This window comes from Montipora foliosa, chromosome 3, assembly GCF_036669935.1.
Source record: "Montipora foliosa isolate CH-2021 chromosome 3, ASM3666993v2, whole genome shotgun sequence".
Taxonomy (NCBI): Eukaryota; Metazoa; Cnidaria; class Anthozoa; order Scleractinia; family Acroporidae; genus Montipora; species Montipora foliosa.
The window spans coordinates 19,047,121-19,071,694 of record NC_090871.1 but is presented as its reverse complement, the minus strand read 5'-3'; the positions used below and the strand labels follow the sequence as shown (position 1 = coordinate 19,071,694).

The following is a 24,574-nucleotide window of genomic DNA, read 5'->3' as shown; positions in this document are numbered from 1 at the left end:
GTTTACCATTTGCATACTCCCATGATTTTGCCTCCCTCCAGACTCTCTCGGTAACCTTGAACGAATTTTGTAAATGGTACACGCCGATCCCAACTAAATTTCCCATTCGGTAGTTTTTGCTTACCATTTGGACAAACCTAGTACCAACCGGTTTCTGCTTGTAAATGGTAAACAACCGAAACCTTAAAACCTTCAAAAGCGAGAACAATGTTGTCGCAATCGATGTTGAATTGACCCTGACAGTGCAAAATCTTTGGTTTTTGCTTCGCACGGGTTCGCAGATTAGAGCGGTTTTCAATTGAGTGTCGAAAGTAATTAGATAATTACTTTGGTTTATGATTACTTCACTCAGTGATTGCTTCAAAGATCTCGCGCCATTTTTTCAACCAATCAGAAGTGAAACCAAAACCAATCGTGGCTCACGCGTGCACGTTTTCCCGCGCTTTGTGTTGGCTACGTGTAATTACTTCGAGTTTTGATTGGTTTAACGGAATGTGTCCGTCTTTTTTGATTGGCCAAAGTAATTACTTTGGTTTTGGTTTTACGACACTCCATTTAAACTCGCTCTACTTGCGCATAATTTAATTGAAAGATTGGTTATCTTCTCGGAAAAAGGTGTATTTCGTGCACCGCCAAGGCCAAAAAATACAGACAAAAAGATGAAACAGAAAGACTTGCCGAGTTTCATATAACCATTTCCATGCAATAACTATGGCTTGTTCCATTCCACTTGTTTAAGGGTAAGGGCTATTTTTCACAAGCGACACAAGCAGCAGAATAAGCGAAAAGCACGAGCGCGTCATCTTGTGGTAAATAAATATCTCTTGTTCTATATTGTTTGTTGTTTTTAGGGAGTTTAAGAATTGAGGACGGCTACAGCAACAGAAACGTCATGTCAAAACTTAGCGCTATCCCAAGTAAATCGCGATTATTCCGTCTTGTTCATCTTGTACAACACTGGCGAACTGTCCTGTAACGGGACGGGTACGAACGGTTTTAAAGTCAAAGCAGAAAATGAATGGTTCATTGTTATAGCGATCTTCCTCGTGGCGTCACCCATTGTTATTAATACGCCAACCAGAGCCTAACTGGTTATTGAAACAATGACTTCTTTTGTTCCGTGGTTGGCAGATTTGAATATCAAAAGAAATGTGACGCCAATGTTTGTAAACAAGAAATATCGCTATATGCTCACGTTGATGTCAAAACCTGAAAATTGGTGATTACACGTTTTTGTTTTCTGGAGTACGGCAAATAACAGCACGGAAATTCGTGCTGCTCCTGCAGCACGAGTATTTATCCTTTTTAACCTATCATATTCTTGCTTTGTGGCGTAGCCGTAACCGTCGTCTTTGCTTAAACTGAGTTAACTGAATAGAGTGTAATGTGAAGTGCTAGATTTAAACTCTCTTCTGTTTTAGTTTACGTCGCCAGCCCTCAGATCCGGGTAATACACGAAAAACGTTTCACACGAAGAACGTTGCACCTAGCACTGTTCTAAGTAGAACATAACTAACTTCTCCTTAGAATGAAGAAACTATTTCACAAACAACGCAAACATAGCGCTATCACTCCAAATACTCCACACACTGTACGACATTCTGCAAACTCTTGCGTCCATATATCTTGGAACTTGACGAAAGCAAGTCCACGACAAAGTGCAAACTTGTCAATCTTTTCCTGCCCAAATGTAGTGAACAGTGGCGATCTCGTGTCATTCGCCGCCAAGACTTACGCGACGCAAACAGCGCCGGCACCCCTCTTGCTGCGAACTTCTTCTCCGCCGGCTTAGAGACCCTTGCATGAAACAAGAACGCGTGCATTTCCCGCCAAACGTAGCCGTCATACAATATAGGCAGTAATACTGTCATCATTGCTGCCATCTCCAATTCGGGTAGACACAAGCATCTGCTCCAACTCACATATCCTCGCGTATAACACACGCTGTTCCTCTTCAGCCTTGTGTCGCCACCACTTCTCCACCTCTTGGATCTGGCGTTGGTGTTGAACCTGAAACAACAGCATTAAACTGAGAATAAATTAAGTGAAAGTAGTTACCAGCAAGAATCACAATTTGAGAGTGCCGAGTATCCATATAGTACAAGCCTTAGTGGCATAAAGACGGCTCCCGCTATCCACTTCATCAATCACTGTCCCACGGGATAAACGATGTGGATGGTGCCCTCTACATCCCCTTTCCAACAATCAGGGCATTGTGTTGAGCCCTTTCATTAGGAACGCCATAAAAGGTCGCCATTGCCTGATTTCTAGCCGAGGGGGACAAGGTACGAGTCTGTAAATTATGGGGTTAGCAACTATTGATCCACATGGTCAGAGAATGCACACCAAGTTTTACAAAATCCCCAAGTTTGGTGTTAATAGACCCAATATTTAAGCGAGATACATAACAACAATAATAATAATAATAATAATTATTATTATTATTATTATTATTATTATCATTATCATTATCATTATTATTATTATTATTATTATTATAACTTATATTGCGCCTTTTCTATACAATGTTAAAAAGCGCATTACAATAGTATATAACTCAATAACTAAACTTACACCTCTAACATAAATCTTACAAATCTTTCAATAAAGCTTACAACCCATTTACATCTAAAAATCTAACATAGAATAATAACCACTAAGATAACTGAAATGATTTGTTTAAAAATGTGTTAATAATAGTCTTAAAAGATTCTAAGTTCCTTGCTTCCCGTGCAGACCTACAATAGGTAACTTGTTCCATAAAAGGGGAGCAGCTATCTGAAATGCTCTGTCACCCATTGTTTTCTTTGTTTTCGCAAATGGTCTGTCAAGCAAGGGACCATTGTCATTACGTCTTAGGGGCTGTTTACATGGACGTAGGAAGATCCTAGCACTAGGAAGATCCTAGAAGGCGGGTCATCCTAGCGCCATATGTTTTCTGTATTCAGTTTACATGCAAGAGGTTGTAATAAAGGCCCTAGTGCTAGGATCTTCCTAGCTGTGAGCTAGGAAGATCCTAGCAACATGTAAACTGCCTTCGCTCGGAAGTTCCTGGTACTAGGTGTTCACGGTATTCAGCTGCCAAAGGTCGACAATTTCGTCTGGCGTTTCCACAGGACGATTCTAATGATTGTTATGACCGCCGACAATATTCAGGACCAGTTTTGTTTCAAAGATACACCGCCCAAACGAGAGACACAGTGGAAAAAGTAACGAGCAATCGATCGACAGCAATGTCGAAAACTCTGCGAGTCAAATACATCCGAATGAGTTGAGAGGTTGCCAGGAGGAAGATGATAAGAAAGTTATTAAAACTACTAAGGAGAGTAGAAGGACCCAAATTACATGTTTGTTGTTCTCGCCCGCCATCTTGCTTTCATTCTCCACTTCCACCTGGACAGAAATTTCTGCATGTAAACCAAACGAAAAGTTGTTTCGCCTTCTAGGATCTTCCTACCTCCATGTAAACAGCCCCTTCAGCTATATAGCACGAAGGCTGTTGAATGCTAAGTAGGTCTGAAAGGTACTTAGGCGCATGACCGTGCAAAATTTTATAAGTTTCAAAAGTATCTTATAATGTATTCTGAAGCGAACTGGTAACCAATGCAATTCTGCAAGCAGAGGTGTTATGTGACAGAACTTGGGCGCGCGATAAATAAGTCTTGCACTTCCACTCATAACACGTTGCAGTTTCCTAGTTTGATACCCCGGAATTCCATATAAAAGGCTATCACAATAGTCCACACCTACTACTAATAAAAGCATTAACTAGTTTTTCAGTTGATTCTCTGGATAGATATTTCCTAATATGACGTATGTTGTACAAGTAATAGAAAGCGCTGCTACATGTCTCTGTAATATGAGTTCCCATATCTAGATGCGCATCGAACCATGTGCCTAGATTGCGCGCAGAGACTACTGGAGAGATTTCAGCCTGCCCAACCTTGATGCTTTGGATTGAAACTGTTGAGAGCTGCTCATCATTGAGCATAAGCTGATCCTGTCTCATCCATGCTCGGACATCACAGATGCACTTCTGCATGGCAGATACTGCTTCAACTTCACTGAAAGTGTCAGATGGCTTAAATGAAAAATACAACTGTGTGTAGTCCGCATAATGTGTGAACGGAGGGCAGATGGTGTTTTAAATCTGAAACAGCTTACTCACGTAGATGGTAAATAAAAGCGGGCCCAGGCATGACCCTTGGGGGACTCCACACATCAAATCAAATGGCTTAGAGAGAGTCCCGTTAAACGACACCTGCTGCGACCTTCCTTCAAAATAACTCTCAAACCATGAAAGTACTTTCTCGCGAAATCAAACTGTTGACCTCAATCGTTCTAAAAGTATCTCATGGTCGACGGTGTCGAATGCAGCGCTTAATTCCAGAAGCACCAACAACGTAACTTGACCTTTATCCATCGCCATTAGAAGATCTTTCTTCACCTTAAGTAGTGCGACCTCCGTGCTATGATAATGGCGGTAAGCACTTTGCAATTCTGGAAAAAAAACCATTGACTCCCATGTGCTCCTGTAATTGTACAGCAACCGCCTTCTCTGTACGTTTGCACGTGAACTGTAAGTTACTCACAGGGCGAAAGTTCTTGTTTATCAATTGAAGACTAGATTTTTTGAGCAAAGGATGCACTAATGCCTTTTTCCATTCGTCAGCGAAGTAACCATGCTTTAATGATATGTTCACCATCCTAGTAATCACAGCGAGGTAACAATGTCAAATTTTTACGCTTGCGTCCGGATGACCAAACATTTCTTTGTAAATTTTGACGTATTTAAATGGCTGTATCTCAGTCAGAACTAACCCGATCAACACCAAACTTGGGGATTTTGTAAATCTTGATGTGCTCTTTTTGATTATGGAGATCAATTCACCTGGGACATAAAAATGTCCCAAGACCAGTCGAAAACAATGCCTATGCAGATTTTTGAGGGGTTAAAGAGGTGTATTATGGCATTTTTGCAAGTAGTAAATAGTTGCTAATCCCATAATTTATAGACTCGTACCTAGTCCCGTTCGGCTTGAAATCAGGCAATGATTTGGCTTTACTAGTTTTTCACCGTATTGCATTGCGCTTTCGACTAGATTGCATCGCTCCATGTAGAAGCCTCGCTTTGAAAAGGAGTCACAAAACACGGCGACGATCAATTGTCGACAATACAATACAATACAATACAATACATACTTAATTGACCGCTCCCCATAGGGGCTTTTCAGAGCCAATGAAACACAATCAACGAAACAACAAAACACAACAACTAGAACTGTTAAGAATCCCAACTGGCCGGAGGCAAACCAGTTGGCGATTTACAAGAGCAGCTAGGAAGTTGAACCAGAGACTACCAGGAACAAATTCAACCAGTGGTCAGAGCGGGTCTTGAACCCGGGATCTCCGAATCTCAAGGCAAGTGCCCTACCCACTGGACCAAATTGCCTTTTACTTCTTAAGCCTCCTAATTCCTGTTCAGATCCATCCCTGGGCGACTCGACCTATCAAAGACTTACACATAGATTACTTGATCGTAGTGGGAAGTTCGAGTACGACCAAGTAACTCTCACGCATTTTAATCAGAACTGATGATGTGGTCAGGAAGTGTTAATCGAAATTCCACTGGATGTGAGGAAAATCACTACGACCTAACGAACTGAAGTGATCGGTAAAATAACTACAGGTATACAAATGATATTGAAAAGCTTCGCATTTAAATCACGCTTTGCCTCAAAGCTTTGTCCAGGGATGCCACCTCGGTTGTATCTCTTAGGAGGATGTAAAATTGCTTTTTAGATTTTGCATATTGTGAAAAGCATCGAGACCTATGTTAAATACGTTCTTACGAAGTTCATGAAAAATATTACGCATCAAATGGAAACTCGGAAAAAGCCGAGGCCCGCATGGGATTTGAACCCACGACCATCAGTGATCGTATTATTATTATGTGCCTAGTTATTATCTTGTAATCTGAAACACACACATGTAAAAAATGAATATCCGAAGCTGTACAATTTCCTTCGGCTATTTCTAACAAAAATGAACGAGAAAAAAACCGGATTAAAAACCGAGTTATTTATTCGAACAGGCACGTGGAAAAATGGGTCGTTCGCTCCTACTCGTATCCACATTTCGAGCAGCCATTTTATTCTCGTGCCTGTCTTCTTCTCACGCTCGACTAGAGGGATTGCTCGTAGTTTACTTCGGAGATCGTGTGTCGATCTTTTAAGCGAACTGACGCCGTCCAAGTTGTTTTTGAGACTATCTTGGTTGAGAACCGCCACAAGGCTGAATAGGACTGTTCCCTAAAGAAATCTTTTGTCAATCGCGAAAGAGTGTTACACGTTAAAGGAAAACCAGATTTCACGTGGTAAAGGATTCTCAAATGACTTCTTCGATTCTTCCGGTTGGCACTGAAGCCGACAGCTTTGAACCACGTGCATTCATAACAACAGTTCTTTTCTGCAGCCCTTAACAAACGTTTTTTAATTAAAATTATATAAGAATAAAAGCACGTCATTTGCGCAGTTCGATCAAAACGAGATCGAGTTCGTTCTGACCGAAATTCGGAATCACGACGTCCGGACACGACACTGCATACATACATACATACATACATACTTTATTGAACCTCCTTAAAGGGGCTTTTCAGGAACAATAATAATTATAAAATAATAATTTACATAATTATTTAAATCATTTACAAGATTAAAATAACCAATCATCACTATCAATTACATAACTACTTATCACAATATCAATCACTTCCTAAAAAATCCCTTAGCAGTTTGTTCCTTAAACGCTTCTTAAAGATTATTTCGTTGCTACAAAGTTTCAAATTAGATTCCAGGGAATTCCATATGCTAACAGTTCGGTAATAAAAAGTTCTCTGTCCAGAGGCAGTTTTAAAAAGAGGGATATTTAAAAATTGGCAACTCCTGGTTGTATATCTATTTACATCAGAACGTTTGGTGAAAATAGTGCTCAGGTATTCAGGGGCACGACAATTCATCCATTTAAAAGCCAAAATGGTATTTCGATAGTAAATCTGACTGGATACTGGAAGCCACTTAAGGCGTTTCAGTTCAGGCGTAACATGATCATATTTCCGAATTCCAGCGTTCCCGTGTTCGTTCCTTTCGTTCTTGACCAGCCCCGCCACAAGGCAGGGCGACGAAAAATTTAGTCTAGAGACTCATTCAGTTGTTCTCCTCCACGGAAATCTTTCGTAAAAGGCGAAAGATTTATGCGTGTTGAAGGAAAACCAGAGCTAACAAGGCAATCGATTGCATTGACGATTCTATTCAGCTTGGCGCGGTAACACTGGTGGGATGCCGTATCTACGAGGGCTCAATCACGCATGCGTGATCAGACAAAAGTGTCAATATGCTTCTTCGATTGTTGGAGCCGACGGCTTCGAGCCGCGCGAGTTCACGGCGAAAGTCTCTTTTTGTAGTTTTTAACGAGATTTTTTTATTTAAATTTCAGAGGTTGCAATGAATAAAAAGCCAGTTATTTGCGCACTTCCTCGTAAAAAAAAAACACTGACTCGTTACTAATCGACAGAATCAAGGCGTCCAGACTCGAGAGATCTGACTACAGATGAGTCAGATCTCAGATCTCTCAGGGTGGCTTAGTGGTTATCTATCGGGCCTCCCACCACTATGAGCCGGGGTTCAATTCTGGCCTCGGCTAGCATGTGGGCTGAGTTTCAGTCGATCTCATCTGACTCGAGGGTTTTTCTCCGGGGACTTCGGTTTTCCTCCCTCATCAAAATCGACTCACAGCTAATTAACATCTAGCTGTGGTGCTGTGCTCCGACATCAAACATGGACTGTATAGCGGCAGCCAGAGGCGCCTTTGTATGCTTTCAGCCCGATGTCGTGAGCCGCGCCCTTCGCAATTCAGTCCTCGACTGCAAGTAAGGGTGATTAGCACTAGCAATATTTATTTATTTATTTGGCATCAAAGTTGTTGAATTGCTTTATTACGAGCCCCGCCACTAGGCAGGGCGACGAAAAATTAGTCTAATGACTCATTCAGTTGTTCTCCTCCACGGAAATCTTTAGTAAAAGGCGAAAGATTTATGCCTGTTGAAGGAAAACCAGAGCTAACAAAGTAAAGGTATGCATTGACAATTACTTTCAGCATGACGCGATAACACAGGTGGGATGCCGTATCGACGAGCGCTCAATCACGCATGCGTGTTCGGGAGTGTCAATGTACTTCTTCGATTGTTGTAGCCGACGGTTTCGAGCCGGGCGAGTTCACGGCGAAAGTCTCTTTTTGTTGATTTTATAGGGCTTTCTTAACTTAAATTCCTCAGACTGCAATGAAGTATCAAAAGCCTGTAATTTGCGCACTTCCTTCATATAAACTATCTCAGGCTCGTTACTAACCGACGGAATCACGGTTTCAGGACACGAGATATCTGAATACAGCGTTTCATTCCACGTTCGCGTCAAAGTTATTCCTTTAATTCATGAGGAGCCCCGCCAGAAGGCAGGGCGACAAGAAATTGGTCAACAGACTCATTCAATTGTTCTCCTCCACGGAAATCTTTAGTAAAAAGCGAAAGATTTGTACGTGGTGAAGGAAAACCAGAGCTAAAGGAAAGGCAAATCGCATTGACGATTCCATTCAGCTTGGCGCGGTAACACAGGTGGGATGCAGTATCTACGAGCGCTCAACCACGCATGCGTGTTCAGAAGTGTCAATGTACTTCTTCGATTGTTGGAGCCGACGGCTTCGAGCCACGCGAGTTCACGGCGAAAGTCTCTTTTTGTAGTTTTTACCGAGATTTTTAAATGTAAATTTCAGACGTTGCAATGAAGAATGAACAGCCTGTTATTTGCTTACTTCCTCATGAAAAGTAGCCCATGCTGGTTACTAACCGACAGAATAAAGGCGTCCGGACGCAAGAGATCTGATTACAGCGTTCGGTTGCACGATAGCATCAAAGTTGTTGAATTGCTTTATGACGAGCCCCGCCACAAGGCAGGGCGATGAAAAATTAGTCTACAGACTCATTCAGTTGTTCTCCTCCACGGAAACCTTTAGTAAAAGGCGAAACATTTATGCGTGTTGAAGGGAAACCAGAGATACTTTGGCTGAGGTCGCTCGGAGCGTTTTTTGAAATTGACGCGTTTATGCCCATAGGACACGGTATCCAATAAAGTGGGCAATCACGTATTTAAAGCTGTTAATGGGCTTCGATTCTCTCGGTCAGCACCGCGGCCGACGGCGTCGAACCACTCTCATACAAAGCGAAAATCCTTTTTTTGTAGGCTTAAAACAACTTTATTCTGTGAGATGCCGCAGGCAGCCACCGTGACAATTCGGGCCCATTCTCTTTTTTAAATTTTTTTTTCTTCGTATCTTCGTAGTCACAAATGTGCATACCCCAGGCATAGTAGATTAACCGCTTGATAAGAATCCCGTATGATTTCGAAAATGGCGGCCAACTTTAATTTCAGAGTTCAGTTTTGACCACATGAAGCAAGACTTTTGCTTTTTTAGTTCATTCATGGACACCGTGGATGAGACATTGTGATGAAACAGATGTAGACAGAATTTGCGGTAGTGATTTCACAGTTCACTCACCTCCTAGAAAAAATCGAAATTAACTGCGATGAATTCGATTAGGTACAAATGTGCAAAGGGAAGAAATATTGTATATATATAGTCTAGCAAATAGCATTAAATGACAAGTCTACTTCTGGAAAAATCGTTTTCTGTATTTAATATTTCGCGACATTCCGATTTCGTGGATCAAACGAACACGAACACGAAATCATAACAACATGCACGGGCTGAGAAGCCGAGACGTTCTCCGGGGTGAATCGAGTTCAACTACTCATTTTTCTGAGTCCAATCGAAGCTAAATTCAACCCGCGAGGGTTATGAGCTAAGTTCACAGTTCACTTCACATAATATGCTTCCCTCATTTCAACAAATGAGCACCGAAATCGGCAAGAATTTCTTTCTCAGGACACTGAATGAGAGCAAAATACAAGCAACATTAAAAGAATATACAGCACGAGATGCGGACGCTGATAAGTGATAACGCAGCTTTAATATTATAACGGCGTCTAAAAGTCAGAAATTTTGACTTTGCGAAAGCAATGGTCAACCTTAGCAGCAAAATAAATCGTGAAAGAAAATTAATTCAGCAAAAATACACGCGGCATTGTGGCCCAGAGCACTCGCGGGAGCACTCGCGGGCTTTGAGAGTCAACATGTCTGCTAAATGCACTGTTCAGGGATTCCATCGCCATTCCTCCCAATACAGGAATGAAAAACGTGAAAAGAAGACTAGAAAGTAGACTTTAACAACCAAACACGACAATGAAATCAAGTGAAGAAAGAGAAGAAAAAGAAGTAAAAAAAATATTAGAAGCCTTCGTTACAGAGACTTCGCAGTTGTTTCCCATCCAAAAACTAATCCCATCGAACGGGCTTAACTTTAATAGAAAGTTACACTAGCATCAAATCATTGTGGTATGTGATAAATCAAGTCAATGACATTCGCGAAATCGACAATAAAATAAATCCATTCCCTCTAGTACAGGAATCAAAAAGGTGAAAAGAATATTAGAAAAAAGCCTTACACAACTAAAGACAAAAAAATTATCAAATACAGAAAGACATTATTCTAATTTGGTTTATACACAAACGAAGTACAGTATTGGAAAGTACAAGTGGTTACGTTTACGCAAACGTTGGCCGTGTAGCGCTTATATTTCAACAGAATTAACTGTAAGAGGGTGTTGTGAAGTGCTTTTTTCTACCCATATGAGCCATGTGAGCGTTAGCCCTACTAATGGAAATGGGCCCACTCAAGGACAGAGAAAAACTCTGACCAGGGTGGGAATTGAACCCACGACCTTCGGGTTAGATCACAGCTGCTCTACCGACTGAGCTACAAGGTCAGACGGGAGCAGAATATACGATGTACGTAAGACGTTGGGAAGTGTCCACCATCCACTGCATCAATTACTATCCCACGGAGAAACGCTGCTTACAGCGGTTTTCCCTGGTCAATGATTTACTAACGTGGATGGTGCCTTCCACATCCCCAGTTTCCAACAACTGGCGCATGGTTGTCGAGTCTTTTTATTAGTAAAGCCAAAACAATCTCGATGATTTGGCTTTCCTGGTTTTTGACCATAATGCATTGTGCTTTCGACCAGAATGCATTGCTCAATGGAGAAGCCTCGCTTTGAAAATGAGTATCAAGACATGGTGACGAACGATATTTTGCATCCTGCATCCGATTCCTGTTCCGATCCATCCCTGGGCGACTCGACCTATCAAAACTTACACCTATGTTGGATTTTGCATTTTTCTTAGCAGCTCCCGCACCGTGCTTTGCCATAAAAAAACTGGGCTTTAATGAATGCCATTTCGCTTTCCTACATTTCCTTTTTAACAGTACCTGTGAAGCAGCGTAGGTGTCGCACAAGTTGTGAACGGATTCCTCCACAACAGGCTTTGCTTCTAAGATTGTTTCCGGCACCACTCTTAAGACTTCTTCCTCGAGTACGGGCCTCGCTGCTATGACTGTTTCCATGGAACCCGTGTCACTGATATTTGCGCGGGAACTGACAGCAGAACTTGTTCCACTTGTGAGAGATGTGCTTACGTTCAGAGGGGTGGTGGGAACAGCTGTTAAAAAGGTGGATGAAAAAATATTAAGTAAGTAGACTGGAAAAAACAAAAAAGTGTTAGTACGTTATGCACGATTCAAGGTCCTTGTAGTAGGGTGGTCTCCTCGGAGTGAGATCTCGCAAACCGACTGGCAGAGTTTGACATTTTTCCAGTAAATTGAAGGCAATTTTTTTTACCTTGGGGCACAGAGTTGTGTTCAATTTCCCCAACTCTTGGGAACTTCTATCATCTCATTCCTTAGAATCTCAGTTTACACTCAGTCTCTGAACATCCAAAACGTCATATGCGATGGTAATATGAATGGCAATTGAAATCAACGAGGGGGCTTCAAAATCAGTTCGTCACTGTGCGGTTGCTACCTTCCCGACCTTAGAGCAACATAAACTTGTCAAGTTCCCAGCATAGGGAAGGATTGTGTGTTAAATAAGCTGGGTGGACCCTTGAAAGTCTAACCATTTGCGGATGTTATTACAAAGACAGCACTTTCTGCTCAGTTATTTTAAGACCCTGAGTGTTGGTCCGGCCGCAGTCGAACTCAAGACCTCTCGCATAGCAGCCCGGTGCTCAACCAATTGAGCCACCGGTGCTCGGTAATAGAAACCTGCATTGCATTTCTTACGATCGCTGGTTGGCTCTTTCAGTTCTTTTGCTGTCAGTTCTAACTTTAATCTACGGCGGCTATCTTTCCAAGGGATCTTTTCTTTTCATCAAGCTGTTTACAGCAGCAAATGGGGTTGGTTTCTTAAGAAGCTGTGGTGTTGCCAACTTGCATCGGTGGGGGTTTTAAGCAGGGAAATATGGTTGAATCAACTAAGTTTATACACAAAGAAGGCCGACCAACATGGGGACACCAGAGAGCTGACCATATTCCCTCTGACGTGAAAGGCTAAAATTTAAAACGTTAGCTTGGTCAATTTACATTTAGTAGAATTCTACTAGTATACTAATGCAAATGCTGTAATCTGATTGGCTGAGCCATTGAACACTATCAGCCATTAGTGTGCAGTGGTTGGAAATCGTCTTGGAAATAACGACGTTTTTTTCGTTTTTCCAAAGTTTTGGAGGAAAATTTGGATGCAAATGGGTAATTAAATTTCTGAGAAGTGTAAACGAAGGACATTTACGGTTTCTTGACTTTCAAAAAAGTTGAAATTATTGAAAAAGCTGATGCGCTCGCGCGCACAACTTAGATTTTAAATGGCAATTCAATCCGAGCGATCTTTTTCAGGCGCAAGGTTTAATAATACGTCAAGAAATAACTGGAAACCGTTATTTGAAGTAAATTTTAGTAAGAATTCCACTAAAACAATTAGATTATTCGCTCTCGATTTCTATGAGGCCGAAGGCCGAATCAACTATCACCTCATAGAAATCTCAAGCTCATAATCTAATCGTTAATTAGAACTCAGTTGATCCGGTTACTAATGGTAGAAGTTGTAAGGCAGAAGTTATCTTCGCACTTAACTGGACAATTGAAGCAATTGTCTCTCATAAAAAAGTCTGCAACGAGCCTAGAAGGTCCATCAGGCCGGCGCTTATCTCCGGTTTCTAATTGTCTCTTATAGACAACTGAAAAATGCAGGTGGGTTGTAAGTTCCAGGGGTTTCATTAAGCGCCGGGCACCGGGCAAACTGAACTGACCGGCTGTGGACGTGACTTTGCCCGGCTGCTTTCAACATCTCAAAAGACTGGCTTTTTTAAACTACAAAAATTGATTTAAAAAATACAGTCTTGTCCTTTTCTCGATCTGCCTTCTGTTGTCAAAATGTCTCAATTTCATACGCTGCGTTCAATTTCCCAAACCACATTCAACTCAGAACGAATCGCCCCATAAGGCATTGCGAAAAGAATTACGATCCATAAAAGACCACCTGAAATGTCCCAATGTTGCGTGTCCCAGAAAAGATCGCGGTCGATCGACGATTATTTTTATTCGCGAGCCGAATTGCCTCCAGCTGAGAAAAGTGCTTTTTTGTGTCACGTTTTGTAATTAATTTTCTTGTGGATATTGGTATCAAATCATTAAATTGTCTAAAAAAGGTGTGGTTTTTCTGTGGGTAAAGAATATTGCTTTGGGCTACAGAATGCAGGAAAACACACCTCTGCAACTTAATAATGTCCGCGGGAATACTTTGCATGCCAAACTGCTTCGAACTTTATTGAAACCCCTTGGCTTCAACGGGATTCGAACCTATGACCTCTACGATACCGGTCAATGCTCTACCAACTGAGATATGAAGCCACTCAGTTGGAAGCAAGTCAATTTGTTGGGCTTGAGGACTGAACTGAGGACTCGAGAAATGAACTAAATGTTTATTTGAAGTGCGGGCTATAGACGAAAGGCAGCTAAGACTTATAGACGAAAGCCAGTTAAAGTGCGAGGATGACTTCAATCTGCCTTTCGTTTATAACCCGCACTTTAAATGTACATTTATTTCTATTCGGTTCTAGTTGTATGTGAGAATGAAAATGGTATTTACATACGGGGCATCAACCCATTGTGTTCCAATGCGCTTGCGCAGTCCTCACACGGCGCCCTTCCCAGATGTGGAGAACTTCTGCTCCTCATTGCACGGCGAATACCTCGGTCAGCAGAACAGTTTCTGCCCAACTCGGGATTACACCTGTCCTGGAATTCCATAAAGGGTATGTTATATCCTGTGGAAATCTGTCCAAGTTTAAGCTCCAACTTGCTTAATCCTCCCCTGATTAATCCGCGGATTTCTTCCTTAACATCACCGCTAGAGTCTCTTACACTTTTGCTAACTTCTCGACATTCATCAGTGACGCGTCCCAGCACACGGTCATATTCTCTGTCTTTGATCTGTTTCTCCTCTGATTGCTGCTCTTCCAGTTTCTTTTCCAATCGGTGCAGCCTGTGTTCTAGCCTACGCCGCGTGGATTCTATCTCAATTGTGCAACGTTCTTGCCAAGCTTCAAAACGATTTAATGACTCTTTACACGTCATGCAATTAGCCTCGTTACATGGAAAGGGTCCACAGTCCACCTAACAAGAAAATACAGCGAACATTTTCGCGCTTAGAGTCATATAATTAACATTAAATACTTTCTTTAGGGCTGCAACATCACGAGAATTAAATAAAAGAAAAAGATGGCAATTCAAGACCTTGCTAAATCATCTGCAACATGAACATATATTATGCGATTGTGTGTCTCATCTGTCTGGTTCGGATGCTCTACCAGTGAACACCGGGATATTCGCAGTCGTACTATGGTACGAAACAATTCAAAAGTACTCTACGTGGCTCAAGTTTTCATATTCTTCATCTCAAATAATAATAATAATAATAATAATAATAATAATAATAATAAATAATAATAATAATAATAATAATAATAAATAATAATAATGACTTCATTTAAGTCTCGAGCTTATTTTGCCAAGAACGACTACTCTACTAATTGGGGACACTACAAATCAACTGAAATTTCAACTAATCAAATCAAATGTTGGTTTTTGAAGAGAGGGGAAAATGGGAGTACACAGCGAAAACCTTCGGGAGCGGAGTAGAGAACCCACAAACTCAACCCACATATGGCATCGAGTCCGGGAATCGATCCCGGGCCACATTGGTGGGAGGCGAGTGCTTTCACCACTGCGCCAGCCCTGCTCAGCTCCCAAATCATACCAATCGCTGAGATCACCCGTTTGATCCAAGGTACATCGACTGGATTATCGTGCATAGATGTCTGCTTGAAATTCATGAAACTTCAATCCCTGGATAAGACGTCTGGGGACACGCCATTGGTCAGTTACTTCCAAGAGATGTCAAATTCCCACCCACTACTACAGCCTTGGGTTCCCTCCACCCCCCACCCCCACTTCCCCTTAAACGATATTAAAGACCATATCTTGCACAACAGTTTTCACAAGTGATTGGCCACAGAGACCCAACATTGTTCAAGAGGAAGAGAGATCAATAGAACTGTTTTTTTCTTAGAGGAAAATAAAGTGTCTCAAATGGTTTCAATTGGCTGTAGGTTCATTCTAAGTAGGAGACAGGTGTTTTGGAGGGTTCTGACTGAGTAACAATTGCTAACGAAGAAATTATATTTCTCTTACCTCATTTCCAGGGCAATGGTCTTCAGTTCTCCGTTTGTGATGATGACGTTCATGATGATGACGTTTTTCTTTTCTTGATTTTTCTCTTTCCCTCTCTCTTTCATGGTGGTGTTTCTTTTTCCTATATTCTTTCTCATCGTCGTTTTTATCCAAATATTTATGTCCTCTGTCCTTTACATCTTCCTCCTCATAATCTCTTGACCGTTTATGTTCGTGTTTTGACCTATGTTCTTTGTCTCTATGTCTCGATTCTTTGTGAGATTTTTCCCTAGATTTTCTTAATCTTTCCTGACAAATACTACAATCAGCTTCACTTCCCTCCATTTCATCCCGTCGCTTGAGTTTCCTGTCCTTTTCCTCTTCTTTCTCTTTCCGTTTTTCCCTCTTTTCTTTTCTCTCTTTATCCTCCTCTCGATCTTTCTTACTTATCTTCTCTTTCTTTCCAGCCTTGTCCTCTCCCTTTTCACCTCTCTCCTTTCTTTTCTCTTTCGTTTCTTCCGTTTCTCCTTTTTCCATTACCCCCTCCACAGGTACGCTGTGGTGAAAACCATTCCCCATCAACTCCTTGGAAGGGGGCAATTTGTCCTTATGCTTCTTGCCCAATAAAGTTCCGTTTTTCATTTCGGCGGTCAAGTCCTGATCGCTAGTACTTCTAAATAAGTTAAATAAACCTTTATCCTTTTTGGTTTTCTTGGGTGTAGAGCTGATTGCCAGGTCATCTCGGCTTTGAGCACTGTGGAGAAATAAGACCAATCGCAAGATTGTTACTGTTGAAACCTATGCGAACAGTGTAAGGGTTATCGAGTCCACGGAGAAAGGTTGTCAGGCGAGGCCTTCTGTTTATGGTCCATATATATCCAGAAGGCTTTAAAGCTAACCATTAGCAGATGAAATGACAAAGGCAGCACTTTCTCCTCAGTTATTCTGAGCCCCATAAGATTGATTAGGACGAGGCTCGAACCCGCGACCTCCCGCGTGATAGTCCGTTGCATAACCAACTAAACAAACTTCAGATTTCACTTGAAGCGATGGATTCTGACCCGGGGCCCGTTTCTCGAAAGTCCCGAAACTTTACGGGCCATTTTCGGGTGTCACAACTCCCTCTGTTTCTCAAGAATGGAGGGGATTTAAGTCGTCAAACTTCACATTTAGTTTGTTTTTTGTTACCTTGAAAATATCTTAAAAGATCGGCTTTCCTGAACAAGTGTTTGGCAGATTCACAAATCGCTTTCCGGGCCCGAAAAGTTTTCGGGACTTTCGAGAAACGGGTCCCTGGAGATAGGAAGATCTGAGACCACGTGAGCCGCCTTAAGTTGGAAAATACTCGTTAGCAAAAGAGGGAGGGGGAGAGAAAAAAATGTGGCAGCGAAAGGGCTTTCAGCTTCTCAGTTAACTTTGCTTATGACTCTCACCTCACCAAAATTTATTCGGTATCAATACTGAGTGACATTGCATAAATTTGGAGACATTAATTTTTGACTAAACCTTTAGTGAATGCGGCTATGGTTTGTACTAGTAAGCGCCACCCTCACATATAGGCTTGCAGTCCAACGGCGAAAGTTCAGTAACAAACGCCCGCGGAAAGGTGTTGGTGATTCAGCGATTTTAAAAAAGGGTGAGAAGCTTGAAACAATACTTTGACCACACTTAATGAATTCCTTGTTATTATCAATTTGACCCCAGGGGGTAATTCTAAAAATAATACAGTAGAAAGACTTGAGTATGGAGATCAGTCAACGAAGCAATTAGCGACACTGGTCATTGCCAATCCAGGTTAACGCACATATAAAAACAAATACAGTGGATTGTCGGAAATTCTCCCTAGAATCCAAAAGTTATCAAGCAATACGATGCAATGAGGTTAAATATTAAATCCCCAATATTCTTGAGAAACAGTTTCCAGTCTACCCACGTTAAAGTGACAACAAGTGCTCTTCGTAATAAGTGTCAAGTGACTTCACATCATCACTTCAGCATGGAACAAAAGGCACTCAACAAATTTTAGTTTTCATTGAACGCAACGATTTTCATTTCACAATTCCGACCTTGGACAAAACTTAAAAAAAAAAACTACTTGGCGCGCTATCAAATAAGGCGCATTCACATATAGGGAAAATATCGTTGACGTCACCTATTGTCATAAATGTGCCAACCAGAGTCTCATTGGCTGTCAAAACAAAGGGTCTTTTGTTCCTGTGGTTGCCACATTTGACCAACAAAAGCAATGTTTGTTAACAGATAGCTTCCCTATTGCGCACTTGTCATTGCATTTTATTTTTATCGCACAATCCGTTCATAGAATGCTGTTTTTCTGCGCGTTAGAATTAAAGAACAAAACCATAGATATAAACGCTTAACCATCGCAATGTGTACTCTTTATAAGACCAAATAATCGGTTTATTCCTACTGCGCAACAGTAATCCTCAGGAACTGAGCTCTCATGCAAAGGTCTTCATCTGTTTCGGTGAAGAAAAAAACACGAACGCTGATCACGAGAGGATGCCACACAATACAACAGGCCCCGCACGTGCGCTTTACATTTTTGGTACACTTCCAAGAAAGACTGAAAGAACGAAAGAAAAAAAGAAAGAAAGAAAGAAAGAACATTTTATTTAAGGAAGAACACGGCGCAGTATTATACCTTAGTGTATTCTCCCATACGGCCCACCTCAGGCAATGATAAGCTACATTTTGGTTTTGTGAAAAAGTAACAAGAACCAGCCCAAGCTTCATAGGGCAACAACTAAGATGCGGAATCTTGTCCACATTGGTGAGAGGCGAGTGTCCTCTTCCCTACACCTGTGAGGTTGCGATATATATTCTCAATTGACTGTATAGCTAACCTTCTAAAATATAAACCATAATGTGTCTGACACGTGGAGTTACAATTTTTAAATTAGTTTTAATGATTAGTTCATTTATTTATTGTATTCATTTTTGTTATAAATGTACACGTTTCAACGACCTCCTTGGACTGCTTCCCGACTATGTTTTGAGTAGAAAAACGTATATTTTAACTGCCGAAAGAAGCATGTTCATATTTTCATTGCAGGTTTAAATGTGACTTAGATAGTAACAGTAACTTGGCGGTAAGAAAGCCCTGAACGGGATTTGAACCGGCCATGACCTCTCCAATACCGGCGCACAGCTCTGCCAATCGAACTATCAAGGCAACTGGGAACGAGCGATTTCACGTTGACTGAAAAGGTTTAGAAGATCAAGAGAGAATCCCACATGATTTTGTTCAGACAATTCCGGAGAAAGACTATAAAAAATCAATATGCAAAACGGGTTCAGGAAATCAAAGGACCAGATGCTTTTAAGAGTATTGTCCATAAATGCTCCCCAATTTGTTTATTTATAACTTTCCTCCTAGTGTCCAATATAACGGTAAAAAATCCGCACAATGCAGAAATCATTTTTAGTTGACATCATGTTCACTAAATGAATTCCGTGAAGTACGCTGACAAACGTAGGAACCTTATGCAGTACTTAAATTTAAGCTAATCCATTCTTAAACGATTTCCAACTTAATAAAACGATCGCTTTAACACGAATTTTGCCAGAGGAAATAGTAATATCGTTAACGAAGCAATTCAGCATAACTGTTCAAGTACAAGGATTCAAAGTTTGACCGTACTTCAAAACCGCAAAGCCACATTATAAACAATAGAGATATGAACGGAATTATTAAATGTCGGCAAACAAAATCACGATATCTTGGCAAGATATTCAAGAACAATTTGAATCCTGAAGTAAAATAATTCAAAAAATGATTCTTAAAATTTCCGTATAAAAAACGCAACAGTCCTACGCCATTTAATTCTAGCGTCTGCGTGGAATTCCCTAAAATAACACGAGCTTTGGCTGTGCTTTCGCTAAATTAAGAATCTAAAACTTCCAGGTTAATCCGCAAGAGAATGAAAAAACTCTAGCAGCATGTGACTTCTGTTTTCGTAAAACAAACAGGTCATACAAATAAACAGCTCTGTAGACTACAAAGGTCGTCGGATTGGTTAAAGTTATAGAAAGTAATGATACAAATATAACTTAATGGAATACGAGGGAATGCTTTGGTAACATCAAGACTTTGCCAGGCAGGTGTTAAGCAAACACTTTCAAAATCTGACGAAAAAAGGGAAGTGATTTTTTCATCATAGTAGCACTCTAAGAGCTCAGGCTGGTCGGTTTGAGCTTACAGTTAATTACATCTCGCCCAAATTGGCGTTAATTACATGTACGTTGGTTACCTCAGGTGTTGCAACAGACTGGTCTGAAAAAGGAGGATATTGACATGTGGGAAATAAACGAGGCTTTCAGTGCTGTAGTTTTGGCAAATATAAAGGTATGTTAAGTTGGTTAAGTTGCAAATACGGCTTAACTGAGAGTGACTATTTTGACTCCACTATCCAATCAGACACAACACGACTAACTCAATCACAACACAACTGTGTAGATACATGGGCATGTAGGACAGCAAGCGCCACAAGCCGGTTTATTTTGCTTACCATATGCATACAAACTCCGCTCCAGCATAACAATACGTTAGCATACTTAATGGTTCTGACCTCCTAAAATCTTGTTAAAGGAAAAGTACACTGGGCACCTGCCGGATACGAAAACCCAAAACCCTTCGGGAATGAGGGAACGTATTCTCCAAACCCTATGCAACTACCCTATGAAGGCTAAGGGGAAAATTTAACAAAAAAGTAGGCGAAGAAAGCTGAACCTACAATAGACTGATTCAAATCCCTAACGGATCACTATTTCTACGACAAATTACCCATAATCCCCACCAGACAACCGGACCCAGTCCTCTGGTCCGTGCCGGCAAATATCCATTTCTGCCAATTTCGCAGGCTACAACTGTCAGAAATAGCATGTTATTTTATTCGCTAGTCCTCCGTTGTCTTCGTTAAATGTACTTGTTCAAGGAGCAAGCCAACATTGTCTATCGTTGTAATACGAACCAAGGACAGTTTTGGTGCCTTTCTTATCGCCAGTACTACAGAGCCCTGTTGGTGCCGTCAGTACATTTCTTCATCTGCTTGGTGCTCGGCCCCTTTCTGAGTGTTGACTGTTTCGTATTTACTATTAAACTTTTCGGACATCTCGCTGGTGCGCGTTAATTTTGCCAACTGCCTTGGTTAAACCGACACAAAGTATCTTCGAGGATAAGAAAACATCAATCATTTCAGACATCAAAAAGAAGATAAATATCGAGAACTTTAATAGCCATCTGGAAGGAACTCGGTCCATGAAAGCAAAGTGTCACCTTTTAACAAGAATTTTTTTTTTTAACTCTTCACAGCTAATGGAATTGGATCCTGAGAGAGTAAATATCCACGGGGGCGCTGTGTCCATCGGCCATCCTATCGGGTCAGTAAGCTTTTATTAAACGTGAATAACATGAAACTACAAGCTACACAGCACCCAACTGACCTGGATAAGACGCGCGATAAAATCTACATGAGGCTTGGATCGCCCAAACCCACATAACTGTTTTTCATTCCTCGCTGGGCTGCATTAGGAGCTTAAGCACGCGACGTTTTTTAAGCCAAGAGCGTAATCCGGAAGTACTTAAAATAATTATTGACAATATAAATAAGGTAGTGTCAATACAGGTTAAATAGGAAAACATCTCACTTCCGGTTGCCGAATCGCCGCGTGCTTAAGCTCTCAATAGGCCTTATTCACGATAGCTGCCATGTTGGTTTTCAAATTGTCATGCAAACTAGCCATGTGTTATGCTGGGGGGCAAACATTGGGAAAAAGGCAGATTGCGGAAAATCGGTTCGTCGAAATATTGAAATAACATTGCTCAAAGTACACTTTAGAATTCAGAATTAAGTGCCTTTTATAATAATTTTATATCTTTTGATTACCTTTGACATTTTGACTTTTACTTTGTTATCTGCTCATTTTTCGCTGAAAAACACATCGAAGTAACTTGTGCAATCATTCTATTTTACTACTTAGATGATAAACATTCGATGAACGTGAAACAAATCATCTGTGTGGCTAAGATGATCGTTATAACCTCTCGAACTTGCGTTGTTTGCCCCCTCAGAAGTGTGTGGCTAATTTGCATGATAATAGCAAATCCAACATGGCGGCCGTCGTGAATAAGGTCTATTGTAAGATACGAAGCGCGTTCTTTTTTCTTCAGTTCATCTGTGAATTGAACTGGAAAAAAACAAGGAACCGTAAGATACTATGGCAGCGTTTACACGACGCGGTTTCATTTGTAACCGCATCGTTTTGAAAACGATAAGGTTTCATCTGTCGTGTAAACCGCGAAACCACAGCGGTTTGAATACGGTCACTATTTTAGCGCGAAATTTGCATTGCATTCGTCTGTAATGAGTGCCTGTGAACTACAATAGATTGGCATGACCTAAACACTCCCAAAACGGTTCCGTGTAAACACCCCCAAAACCGCATTGATTTTGACGCGGTTCGGTGTAAACGCTGCCTGTATCTCTATAAACCTTTAACTCGAGCAACAAAAACCGCCTTTTAAATTAGCCAACCGTAACTGTAGAATACAGCACTCTGAGCAGTTGGCCTTATATATCGCGCATGTAGTAATCCCTCGCACTAATCAAACTCTTCTCGTTTTGTTTTGAAGCATGTCTGGCGCACGGCTTATTGCTCACTTAACGCACAACCTTCCCGAGGGAAAACTGGGACTGGCCGGCATCTGCAATAGCGGCGGAGGAGCGTCAGCTATGGTCATCAAGAGACTATGACGTCAAAATCACGTGTTAATTTACTGCATGGTTGAGCAGTGTAATTAGTGAAAGTTAAGCGGTAACTTCACATGATTACGATATGCTGTATGGGTCACCTGCTGGTTAGTAAATTTAGCTGGGCGCTGAACTATGGTGAGAATAACGTGGAGATGCCATTGGTGTTGTATTCAACTGTAATTCTAAAATTCGAGAAGGGACTATTGACGTCACAAAGTATACCCTAAACTGTGCGCCTCAAGTGATGATAAAGGGCTGCATTTACCTTCGCCTGAAAATAACGCTTATCCTAACATTTAACCTTGAAATCGTCGGAAATAGCTAGCAAATGCCTGGACTTCAGGAGAAAGAGACGTTTCGTGTTGGATATTAAAATTGGACGTACTTCTAAAAACTTGCATTTCTGGCCTCAGTTGTTCAAAAGGTGGATAACGCTATCCACCGGATAAATCACTATCCAGCGGATAAACACTAGCGAAACCAATTGAGTTATCCAATGGGTAGTGATTTATTCAGTGGATAGCGCTATCCACCCTTCGAACAACTGGGGCCTGGACGCAATAGGAAGTGGCGGGAATCTGGAAGCGTGCAAAGCCCGATAAACACCAATGCTTTGAAGGAATGTTGAAATAAAAATACAGTTTGCTTTTTAAATACCTAGTGAGAAGTTCAATCGGGTTTTACTCAAACCCAAGATCTTTCACTTAAGTTTTTTACATCTACGTACAAGTGGTTTGCAACCAATCTCAAGAGATGATAACAATGCTGCAATGTACAATTGCTGATGGACGAACAAAAGGAGCTAGTTAAGGACGGTGCCTACCAATTCAAGGGTATTTTTTGCGCGGTTTACTGAATATGCGGAAAAAGCAGGCCTAAACAAGTGTTATTGAAATCCCAAAAGAAAATTAGGCATAACCACGCATTTTTCGAAGATCATTAATTAACAATATTTGTAAATACAAAGCAATGTATGGCGTTCCTTTCCAAATTAGAGCTTAATTATCTCTGAAAAATGCCTGGTTACCCCCAATTTTCTTTTTGGATACCAAGAACACTTGCTAAGTTCTACTTTCTCCGCATAGTTTTGAACCGCGCACAAATATCCCTGTATTAATAAGCACTACCCAAAGGAAATCGTAGCATCTCGAGATGCGCAGAACGTATGCGCAATAACAATAGTAGGCACCGTCCTTAAAATATTCTTCTTCGTGAACGTAGCTTCGTGGGCTGATCAAAGACGGCGATTAATTTTGACTGTTTTCACAGTAATACAAGACCAGCAACAAAATGTGACATTTCAACACTTTCCGTGATAAAATCTTTCTTGATATTTACAATCATTTAGGTAAAACTTTCAAAGCAGCAGATTTAACAATTATTCGCCAATAATTGCTGTAGTATAATTTTTTGGGTGATTATTTGAAAATTATTCATTTTTTTTAAAACAATTTCTTCATCTGTCACCTCGACAAAACGGCTTGCGGCCATTTTGAAAAAAACCGCTTTGGTGAGTATTGTGTAATAACCACCAAGTGCAACGAATTTTCACTGATCACCAAAGTTATTATACTACGAACAATTAGTTACTGTCGTCTCTGCAAAAAGCACAACGAAGTGGCACTTTTCCGTTAACTACTGCTTTTCAGACGAGGTTTCAAGGGTTTACTTCGCATGCTTCACGTGATCACTTCCACCAGTTCTTTTTCCTTACAGCGTTCTCATGATCCGAAAAGCAAGGAATTCACACTTTCGCTATTAGGCCACTTCGAAAAATACCATAATACTCTTTGTTTGTCCCCCCAAATTTTGCATAAGCATTGTTTCCAGTTTCTCTTGGGACTTGCAATGGCCCCAAGAGAAGGCAAAATCAATGCTTATGCAAAATTTGGGGGGACAAACAAAGAGTATTATGGTATTTTCCAAAGTGGCCTAAAAATACACAAGCTTGTTCATAGTTAATCGTGGGACTGGTTATGAAACCTTAAAACCTTCAAAAGCGAGAACAATGTTGTCGCAATCGATGTTGAATTGACCCTGACAGTGCAAAATCTTCGCACGG

General features: G+C 41.0%; 3 protein-coding genes and 4 non-coding genes across 7 annotated transcripts in view; 1 reads left to right on the top strand and 6 right to left on the bottom strand.

Annotated features, from left to right (window-relative positions):
* Positions 1–1,420: 1,420 nt before the first annotated feature.
* On the bottom strand, positions 1,421–16,446 carry LOC137994571 (uncharacterized). The gene is made up of 4 exons (XM_068840161.1): positions 15,761–16,446; positions 14,161–14,683; positions 11,444–11,673; positions 1,421–2,010 (listed from the first exon to the last, which is right to left on the bottom strand). The coding sequence occupies exons 1-4, from the start codon at positions 16,379–16,381 to the stop codon at positions 1,843–1,845; spliced, it is 1,542 nt and encodes a 513-aa protein (XP_068696262.1). The 5' UTR covers positions 16,382–16,446; the 3' UTR covers positions 1,421–1,842.
* LOC137998157 (U5 spliceosomal RNA) lies at positions 7,158–7,279 on the bottom strand. The gene has a single exon (XR_011122723.1). It is a non-coding gene; the product is annotated as a U5 spliceosomal RNA (small nuclear RNA).
* LOC137998155 (U5 spliceosomal RNA) lies at positions 7,999–8,119 on the bottom strand. Its single transcript, XR_011122721.1, has one exon. It is a non-coding gene; the product is annotated as a U5 spliceosomal RNA (small nuclear RNA).
* LOC137998165 (U5 spliceosomal RNA) lies at positions 8,495–8,615 on the bottom strand. The gene has a single exon (XR_011122730.1). It is a non-coding gene; the product is annotated as a U5 spliceosomal RNA (small nuclear RNA).
* LOC137998193 (U5 spliceosomal RNA) lies at positions 8,990–9,110 on the bottom strand. The gene has a single exon (XR_011122759.1). It is a non-coding gene; the product is annotated as a U5 spliceosomal RNA (small nuclear RNA).
* Positions 16,447–19,805: 3,359 nt separating the features above from the next.
* Positions 19,806–24,369, top strand: LOC137997008 (acetyl-CoA acetyltransferase, mitochondrial-like). Its single transcript, XM_068842686.1, has 3 exons — positions 19,806–20,105; positions 21,072–21,139; positions 22,392–24,369. Exons 1-3 carry the CDS (start codon positions 20,055–20,057, stop codon positions 22,510–22,512), a joined length of 240 nt encoding a protein of 79 aa, XP_068698787.1. The 5' UTR covers positions 19,806–20,054; the 3' UTR covers positions 22,513–24,369.
* Positions 24,370–24,389: 20 nt separating this feature from the next.
* Positions 24,390–24,574, bottom strand: part of LOC137995357 (RNA-binding protein 25-like) — an 18,965-nt gene continuing 18,780 nt past the window's right edge. Inside the window, exon 5 of the mRNA XM_068840921.1 lies at positions 24,390–24,574. This exon is cut by the window's right edge and continues 1,368 nt beyond it. The gene's annotated coding sequence lies outside the window, so the exon portion shown is untranslated.